This window comes from Balaenoptera ricei, chromosome 14, assembly GCF_028023285.1.
Source record: "Balaenoptera ricei isolate mBalRic1 chromosome 14, mBalRic1.hap2, whole genome shotgun sequence".
NCBI lineage: Eukaryota > Metazoa > Chordata > Mammalia > Artiodactyla > Balaenopteridae > Balaenoptera > Balaenoptera ricei.
Genome location: NC_082652.1, coordinates 21,908,937 through 21,918,536, shown reverse-complemented (window position 1 = coordinate 21,918,536; position 9,600 = coordinate 21,908,937). Strand labels below are relative to the sequence as shown.

General features: G+C 54.1%; 1 protein-coding gene across 7 annotated transcripts in view; it reads right to left on the bottom strand.

The window, feature by feature from the left end:
* Positions 1 to 1,802: 1,802 nt before the first annotated feature.
* Positions 1,803 to 9,600, bottom strand: part of ASCC2 (activating signal cointegrator 1 complex subunit 2) — a 39,054-nt gene continuing 31,256 nt past the window's right edge. For all 7 annotated transcript variants that reach the window (XM_059894835.1, XM_059894839.1, XM_059894837.1 and 4 more), the window contains 5 exons: positions 5,883 to 5,976; positions 5,667 to 5,797; positions 5,000 to 5,099; positions 3,689 to 3,768; positions 1,803 to 2,363 (listed from right to left, as the gene is read on the bottom strand). In XM_059894835.1, coding sequence (XP_059750818.1) covers positions 2,192 to 2,363; positions 3,689 to 3,768; positions 5,000 to 5,099; positions 5,667 to 5,797; positions 5,883 to 5,976 — 577 coding nt within the window. In that variant the 3' untranslated portion in view covers positions 1,803 to 2,191. The remainder of the gene's footprint in view (positions 2,364 to 3,688; positions 3,769 to 4,999; positions 5,100 to 5,666; positions 5,798 to 5,882; positions 5,977 to 9,600) is intronic.

Sequence of the window (9,600 nt, the reverse complement as noted above, 5' to 3'; positions counted from 1 at the left end):
CACAGGTCTTAAAAGCTTCCTGGGAAATGCCTGTGATAGTCATGTTCTCTGCCAGGGTACAGAGAAGGCACTTAGAAAATTCCTGCTTAGGAGCAGTCATGGGGGTGGTAGGGCCCAGTGACTGAGTGGGCAGGGTTCAGAGCCTCCACCCCACTTCACTTATAATGCTGCCCATCTTAAACCCTGGGGCCTCCTCGGTGGATCTAATTGGCACCAAGTGGAAACCATTCATCTGGTCCAATGTACCCACTTTATATATAGGAAAACTGAGGCCCCAAGAGGTGAAGGGGTACGTCTGCCAGCACTATTCTGGATGACCCCTGAGCTGTTTCCAAAACAAGCCCGAAAAGATGCCCCCATGATCTGAAATGGAAAATCACCTTGAGGTGATTCTTCAAGGGAGACTAAGTTGGACCTGGCAGTACTTTCTGGAAAATTTCAAAAATCCCCCGTCTTCTCAAATCCTTTAAACCAGGAGGCTAACGTGAAGCCTGAACTCCAGGTGGTCAGGAGGTACAGATGACAAGTGAAGGTGTGAGGGGCTGTATAAACAGTAACAGGTAAGGCAGGTAAAGCCCAGAAACCCCCCCAACCCACCTTACTTCGCTCCAGGGCCAAGGGCTGGGCTTGAGCAGCTCAGAGAGAGAAAAAAAAAAATGGGCCTGCCACTGAGCTGGGTCCCTGGCAAATGCCTCCAGGAGGAAACAGAGTCTTCCTGCTGCCTGTCAGGACGGCGGTCCCTGGGCCTGATCTCAGCTAATTTGACAGCGCGAGGAGAGGACACCACCTCCATATCTGCTCTGCATCTCAAACACACCGAGAGAACTGGCTCGACAGAGGAATTGCTATTGATTTCCACTTGTGCAGGCTGACCTAACAAAACCAATTCATCAAGTGCCTGTCTGCCTCGCTGCTTCAGACTCTCATGCTAACCACGTGCAAATAAATTGCACTAGCATCTAGGGTGATTTGTCAAGGTCCAGCTGGGCAGGGGCCCTGGCTTCCACTGATGGACTCCGGGCCAGGCTGGTGGGGGGTCAGCCCAGCAAATGCCCTGCTGCTGATCCGCCACCGATCAGCCACATTCTGGGCGGCCCAAGAATCGGGATGTCTGGCAGCTGCAGCCATGCTAGGAGCTGGTTGGCCATGCCTGGGAGGGGGCTTTGAGGAACAAGGCCCAAGTCCCACTCGCTTCAACAGGACTTGGTAGTGACATCATCACTTGTTTCTTCCTGTCTCCGACCCCTTGATTTTGGAGGATTTAATGGAACGTCTGTGCAACCAGGAGGCACTGAGTTCTGGTTTTGGCTCGGCCACTGGCCCACCATCCTTGGGCAGCTATGACATGGAGATGACACCACCCATGGGGGCCCAGGACCCTGAAAAGGCCAGGGGTCAGACTGGGTGTCCAATCCCTGTTCTCGCACCTCCTGGCTGTGGGCGGACAGCCACCTGCAGTTCTCAGTGCCTGGCCTCCCTCATCTGTACTATGGGGCTGAAAATCGTACCTACCTACCTCCTAGGGTGGCGGTCGTGGGGACTGAACGAGCTCACGGAAAGGACTGCAGGGCCTCACACGCTCAGCCCCTGCTTCCGCAGGCAGGGACCGGAGGCTCAGAGAAGGGAGTGATGTTCTCTGGGCCACACAGTGAGGCAGAGCGAGATCAGGAGGGGTGAAAATGAGAGGCAAGCATGAAAGGCTGATGAAAAGAGCACCGCCCTGCCGCCTTCCTCTCCTGACGGCGGCTGTCATCGAAGCACTAGGACACAGGGGGAGCGGGTCACAGGCCCAGCACGGATCATTTCTTGAAAGGGTCAAAACTTTATTCGCAGGGCTTTTTTTGTGGTTTTTTTTGTTTTTGAATACACAGGTTTCCTGCCGTCCAGGGAGAAAGGGACGTGGTGTCCGGCTGCACGAGGTTTGGGGGCTGGCCTTGGGGCTCCATCCCCGTCCCTTGCGCCTGCACGCTGGCCGCTCGGTTCCTCTGCTGTGGATAAGGCACTGTGTGTTCTGCAGGATGGCGCTCACGGCTGGCTGGCAGACGATGAGGCGGCCTTCTCAGGGGCTGCGAAGCTGAGGCTGTCGAGGGGTGGACTTGAACTTGGGGCCTGGCAGGGGGCCAACTGGCGAGGAGGCCCCAGGCTACAGTACCTCAGCCTGGCAGGTCCGGCTAGCCCTGGCGCAGTGGCCTCAGGATGGAATCATGCCTTTGCTTCTTTTGCGGTCAGTCATGGTTCTCCGGTTGTGGTTGGCTCGTGTGGCCTTGCTGGATTCCTTCTTCCTGCGTTCCTGTGTTGTCTCTCGGCTCTGCCCGTGGCCCCGGGGGTTGCCAGCCACTGCCGTCGAGCTGTCATGCCGGTACCTGAGGGAGGAACAACCCGCCCCCACAAGAACCCATCAGCCGAAGGAGGAGGCCCTGATGGGAAGAGCCCTTTGCCTTCCTCGGAGGTCCCTGGGAGAGGACACAAAGCTTGGGCCAGGATACCCCCGTCCCAGCTTCCAGGGGGAGGAGAAATGGAGCCCGGCAGGGGCAGGGCTGTGGGCGCTCCAGCCAGCGCCGTGCCCTCTGTTTACTCTCCTCTGAGCCCTGCCTCCCGAGGGGCCTCTGGCTAAGCTCTGAGGGTGGACCAGCTAGCGGGATGAACGCAGCCCACAGTGCAGAGAAGACGAGGGCCTGGGGATGGGCCCCTCTCTTCTCCACCCAGGGCCACGTGATACAGATGAGGTAGGACTCCAGTTCTACACCCCAGGGCCTTGCTTGGTGGCCTCCCAAGACCAAGTGCACTCAGATATGACCTCGGGCCTCTTCAGACCACATCAGCTGCTGGGTTTACCCAGAGCTCTGTGCTCAGGGGGCTGTGATGGTTCAGAGGTCAGAGTCACTCTGCTCTCTGCTCAACAACCTTCTGTGGCTCCCGGCTGCCTTCAGAATGAGATCCAATGTCCTCCCCACTTGGTTAGGCCCCCTGCACCCAGTGGGCAGGGCTGTGAGAGTCCCAGGGCCAGGATGGGGGACTGGGCTTGAAACCCCTGGCTTGGCTTTAAGTGGAAGAGGGACCTGGGGCAGGTCCTTGGCCCCTCTGGACCGCACCCCACCCCCAGGAAGACAAGGTGGTGAATTAGAGGAGTCTCTGGTTACCTGTTCCCAGCTCCCCTCCGAAGGCCCCCCTCCCTGACCACCCTGAGCTTTCTTGCCTTTTTCCCCTCACATGACAAACTCCTTTGCACACTTTCCACCTTTAAGGGCCCAGCTCACATGCCCCGTCCCTAACATGCCTCTCTCGGCCATAAAGGATACGTGCCTGTCTGTCTGTCTGGGCTCTCCCATATTTTACACTCTGCCTGACACCAGCGAGCTGTGGACACATCATGCTCCCACACTGGGTGATAAACCCCTTGTAGTGTCTATCAAGTAATGGTTACAAGTGTGGACCCCAGAGATAGGCCACCTGGACTCAATCTTTGCTCCACCACCTACTAGCTGTGTGACCTTTGGTGGGTTACTTAACATGTCTGGGCCTCAGTTTCCTCATCTGTAAAATGAGGATAATGGTAATAGTAGCTACTTCATAGGTCTGTTGCCAGAACTAAATTAACACATGTAAAGCACCTGGGGTTTGTGTGTGGGCTTCCTTTGTGGTTGGCTGGGCTTCCCCTTCCCACCAACACAGCCTCTTAAATGCTCACCCCTTCCTGGCCAGGAAGGCCATGCGCCTGGCTTCTGCTTTTTCCCGCAGCACTGCAGGGTCCTGCACAAAATGGTCAGGCTGTGGAGGGGAGGGGAGAAAAGAATCATGAGCTGCCCCATTTCCCTAAGCTGAGGTGAGGCTGCACCTGGCCCAATCCTGGTGACACCCCCATGCCAGAAGTGGGGCTAAGCCACAGTGCGGCTGGGCAATGCCCCAGAATGGAGCCGGCTTGCTACGGTCCAAGGTTTCCACCAGAAGCCCCTCCTCTGACCCTCCCACCAATTTCCGGAAGAGAGGCAGCTAAAGATGGCTCCATCATAGCAGGAGCACGATGATGACAGGTGGGAGCAAGGGGGGAAGGCCAGGATGGCCGCCACGAGAGACCACACGGGGCCTGGAAACCCAAGAGAGCGCCCTGGAAGCCGACTCCTCCCCCCGCTGGCGCCACAAGCAATGGGCTGCGGGAGCGCCCGCCCTGTGCCAAGGTGGGGAGAGACTGGACTAGCGGGAGAAAGCGGGACCCAAGGCAGACAGGCTTTGGGGGCCCGGGCTGTTTCACAAAAACAAAAACAAAACAAGGGGAATTAGTAACTTTTGAAAACTTCAGGATTTGACATAAAAATCCAGGCTGATCCCTTGCCTGGAAGAAGGGAAAGTCCTGGAGGGTCCGGGCCTCCACAGTGCTGAGGAGCCCCTGGGCAGGGCGTGTGTGTCCCCCCACCTCAGTTTCCATCAGGCCCCGCTACTCATTTACATTGGTGGCCTGGCCCCGGACATGTCTGAATTTGTCACCCTGGCGGGAGGACATGGGGGAATCCAGGGGTCCCAGGCTGCCGCCCCATTCAACCTGAGCAGCGCTGCTCTTATCTGTTTTATATGAGGCTCTAGTTAAGATTTCACTTGAAGAAAAAGTTTAGTGGCTAAAATCCAGAATTTTCAAACCCATCATCCCAGATGACCTCCAAAGGGCCCTTGGGCTCTAACGCCTCTCTGATTTCAAGAATTGCCAACCTGGGCACGGAGGCCAACAGCTGTCCCTCTCCTGGGCCCGAGGCTCCTGGGCCTAATGAACCCAGCAGCTCCAAGGCCCTGCCTCTGATCCATCCCCTGGGCCCCTACTGGGCAGCAGAGGCGGGTTCTAAGCCAGCAGCTCTCCAAGCAGACATCCTGGGCTCAGAGGGACCCCCACCCTCCCGGACAGTGATGCTGGAGCCGCCTCAAGGCCAGGTTCAGGGAAGCGGGGCGCAGATCCTGATTCACCTCTCAGAAGTGTACCCTCCCCTTCACCTGCCACCTGCCAAGGAGGTACCTTGGGGGCCTCGTCCTCAGCCTCCTCCTCCTCCTCCTCGTCCTCCTCCTGCCCTTCTCTGGGCACTTTGGTTCTCAGCACCTGAGGGATGGTGAAGGGCCTGAGGGTTTAGAGAGAAAGTGAGATCAAAGACTAGATTAAATCTGGAGAGTGAGCCTCAGGGAGGAGGGAACCCCACTGGGTGAGAGGGGCTGCCAGGACGGGGAAGGGCTCAGGAGGCCGGGAAAAACCAAAGTGCTTTTGAAGCCAGCTTTGCTCCAGCCCCTGGATTCTGTGTGGGTACCAGGGTCTGACGTGGGGGCTTCAGGGAGGCTGAGCTGGGGCTGTGGGGGTCTCCAGTTCTCTCTAGTCAGGGCAGCTCTGCTTTTACCGGGGAATTGGGGAATCTCCATAAGATCCCATTGGGAAAAGTTTTCTGCAATTAGGAAGAAAAATGTAAAACTCCTGCATGAGACCCAATAAATGCTGCCTCACTCAGGGTAGGTTGGACCAACCGGCCAAGGGGGTGGCTGGGGTGGAGGGAGCACTGGACTAGGAGTCAGGAGGCCTGGGTTCGGGCCCTGGTTCTGCCACTGACTTGCTCACGTGACCTGGGCCCTGGCTCCCTGATCTGTATAAACAAGAGGCTGCGGGAGGCCGCTCTGCCCCTGGAATTTGACAGCCTCACCTGCGGCTGATGAGCTCATCATCTGAGTCTGCGTCGTTGGCGCCCACCTGGTTGCCATCATATGTGTCATCATACTCATCCTCGTAGTCGTCACCGCGGTAAGGCGAGTCCTCCCCTGGCTGCACTGGCACCTGAGACGGCAGAAGTGTGGGTCCGAGGGGCCTGGGGCTGGCCGGTCTCCCCCCGCAGCACGGCCGGTGGCCTGGGGACGCCTACCTCCTCCGCCACCACGCTGTACTGCTCGTAGCGCCGCCGCTGCGCCACCACCTCCCGCTTGTCGTTCAGCAGGCTCCGCGCGCTCTCCTCCTTCCTGGCACCGAGAGGGAACAGCAAGGAGACACAAAGGAAAACCATTAGGCTTTGAAGGCATGGGAAGGGGCTGCAGCTTCCATGGCTCACTTCTCCCCGCCTCAGGCTGCCACAAACTGAGATCAAGCACCGGTGGGGGCGTAGGGCTCACCGCTGCTGGTGCCCATGTGACTGGGTCCAGCCACTCTAGAGGGCACCCCAGGAGCAGCTGTTAAAGTGGAAAACATGTCCCTCCCTTCAGCCGGGAGACTCCCTTTCAAGGCGTCCACCCTAGAGCAACGCTGGCCATGTGCGCACAGAGGTCTGATTGGGGATTTTCTTTTCAGCATCGTTTGTAACAGTGAAAAATGGAGAGCAACTCATGTCCATCACGGGTGAAACGGCCAAAGGACATGTGCTCCCTCTGTGCCACAGAACGCTGGGCGGCAGCTCTCAAGAATGACGGTGATCTATTTGTGCTGATGGAGAAAGAAATCTAAGACATTCTCCAGGGAAAAAACAAGCAGAGAAAAACTCACAGTATGATCCCACCTGTATAAAAAGCAGAAAGCAAACCAGAACAACTATCTCCTCCTGTGGGCACATACCTATCTATGCACGTAAATGCACAGAGAGAGGGCTAGTAAGCCCCCTGCCAAATGCCTGGTTACTCCAAGGAGGGGCCTGGGGTTATCCAAATCTTTTAAAACAAACACAAACTGAAGAAAGAGCAAGGCCACATGTCGCTTTCTTAGTGAGCTCAGGGGAGCCCTAGGCGGCCTCAGGGTGTGAGGGGCGAGGAAGGGTCCCGGTCTCTCACTTTCACCCCTGCTTTAGCACAGGGCCTCGTCCGTCCTGCAGTTCAATCTTCCATGTCAGATTGCATGGCAAGAAAAAGTCTGAAAGTTTAACTCCTGTCATATCACAGGGGAGGAAAGTCGGGGGCAGGGGAGGGAAGGGGAGAGACGTGTTTGGGAACACAGTGAGCTGTAGCACAACCATAGTGGGGACTCAGGCCTCTTGACTCCGGGTTTTGCAAATCTGTAGAAAACCTGGTTTGTCAGACACACAGGCCTGTGGAATGTAGTTTCTAGCCCTGCAGGGGAACTCAATATGAGATGCCAGGAAAGAAAATCCAGCTTAGCTGTGAAATCGGGCCTCTGGAATGTATCAAGGGTAAGGGGAAAAAAAAGAAGAGACACAAAGTCCATAGCATTCATAAAAATCTTCTATTAACTGGCTTTTGGTGCAGGGAGGGGCAGGCGCCTGAGTCTGGAGGGCTGTGTCTGGCCTGGGAACCTGGTGCAGGTCAGGACTGCAGCCCCCAGCATGGCGGGTTAGGATTTGCTTCCTTCGACAGTTTTTATACAGGGCCTACTATATGCTGGGCAGGGTGCTAAAGCTGGGTTGGGGAGAGATTCAGAAAAGAGTAAGATCTGGATTTGCCCTTAAGGAGCTCAGTCTAGTGGCAAAGAGCAGAAGTGTGCTAGATGAAGGCAAGCATGTCCTGGAAACACAAGGAAAGGAGAAATGAACTGGGGTGCAGGGGGCCTAGCGGGGGGGCTGGAGAAGGGGTAACGGAGGCTCTATGGTGCGGAGACGTTTGTCTGGACCAGGGAAAAATCTTGGTCCACAGGAATCTTTCAGCTCATGCCAGGAGAGAGGGCGTGTGACTGTGGCCTCGGCCCTTACCTGGCTCTCTTTGCCACGTTGAGGGTTGGAGAGAAAAGAGGCAGAGAGGAAATGAAAGGGGCCAAGCATGTCCAGGTGGTTGGTGCCACTGGCAGAAGCACACCCATTCAATCAACACACGTTTCCTGAGGGCCTGCTAGGTGCCAGGCCCTGTGCTGGGCCAGGGGACCAAGGATGGATGAGAGCTGTCACTGTTCTCTCTGCCATATCCCATGGCTCCTGGTCTACCTGGCCCCCAGTCCCGGCAGTAGGGAGGTTCTTTCACACGGTGCGCCCTCTGGTTATGTTGCTCCCAGAAGGGCCACAGAGAAGCCTGGCAAACTGCACCTGCCCCAGCTGGGTCCTAGGAGAGGACACGGGTAAGGACAGAGGAGCCTGGTGCCCTGGGTACCCCGTCCAAGAAGGTGTGGCTTTGGCCCCATGACCTCATTTGGAACCAGAGATGGAAATGAAAATCAGGGGCAAAACCAGCCAGGAAAAGATCCATCTGACCCCGAATAGCCAAAGCAAACTTGAGAAAGAAAAACGGAGCTGGTGGAATCAGGCTTCCTGACTTCAGACTATACTACAAAGCTACAGTAATCAAGACAATATGATACTGGCACCAAAACAGAAATATAGATCAATGGAACAGGATAGAAAGCCCAGAGATAAACCCACACACATATGGTCACCTAATCTATGACAAAGGAGGCAAGAATATACAATGGAGAAAAGACAGCCTCTTCAATAAGTGGGGCTGGGAAAACTGGACAGCTGCATGTAAAAGAATGAAATTAGAACACTTCCTAACACCATACACAAAAATAAACTCAAAATGGATTAAAGACCTAAATGTAAGGCCAGACACTATAAAACTCTTAGAGGAAAACACAGGAAGAACACTTTTTGACATAAATCACAGCAAGATTCTTTTTGACCCACCTCCTAGAGAAATGGAAATAAAAACAAAAATAAATAAATGGGACCTAATGAAACTTAAGAGCTTTTGCACAGCAAAGGAAACCATAAACAAGACAAAAAGACAACCCTCAGAATGGGAGAAAGTATTTGCAAATGAAGCAACTGACATAGGATTAAACTCCAAAATATACAAGCAGCTCATGCAGCTCAATATCAAAAAAACAAACAACCCAATCCAAAAATGGGCAGAAGATCTAAATAGACATTTCTCCAAAGAAGATACACAGATTGCCAACAAACACATGAAAGGATGCTCAACACTAATCATTAGAGAAATGCAGATCAAAACCACAATGAGGTATCACCTCACACCAGTCAGAATGGCCATCATCAAAAAATCTACGAAAAATAAATGCTGGAGCGGGTGTGGAGAAATGGGAACCCTCTTGCACTGTTGGTGGGAATGTAAACTGATACAGCCACTATGGAGAACAGTATGGAGGTTCCTTAAAAAACTAAAAATAGAACTACCATGTGACCCAGCAATCCCACTACTGGGCATATACTCTGAGAAAACCATAATTCAAGAAGAGTCATGTACCACAATGTTCATTGCAGCTCTATTTACAATAGCCAGGACATGGAAGCAACCAAAGTGTCCATTGACAGATGAATGGATAAAGAAGATGTGGCACATATATACAATGGAATGTTACTCAGCCATAAAAAGAAACGAGATTGAGTTATTTGTAGTGAGGTGGATGGACCTGGAGTCTGTCATACAGAGTGAAGTAAGTCAGAAAGAGAAAAACAAATACCGTATGCTAACACATATACATGGACTCTAAAAAAAAAAAATGGTTCTGATGAACCTAGGGGCAGGACAGGAATAAAGATGCAGACGTAGAGAATGGACTTGAGGACACGGGGAGGGGGAAGGGTAAGCTGGGACGAAGTGAGAGAGTAGCACTGACATCTATACACTACTAAATGTAACATAGATAGCTAGTGGGAAGCAGCTGTATCACATGCGGAGATCAGCTCGGTGCTT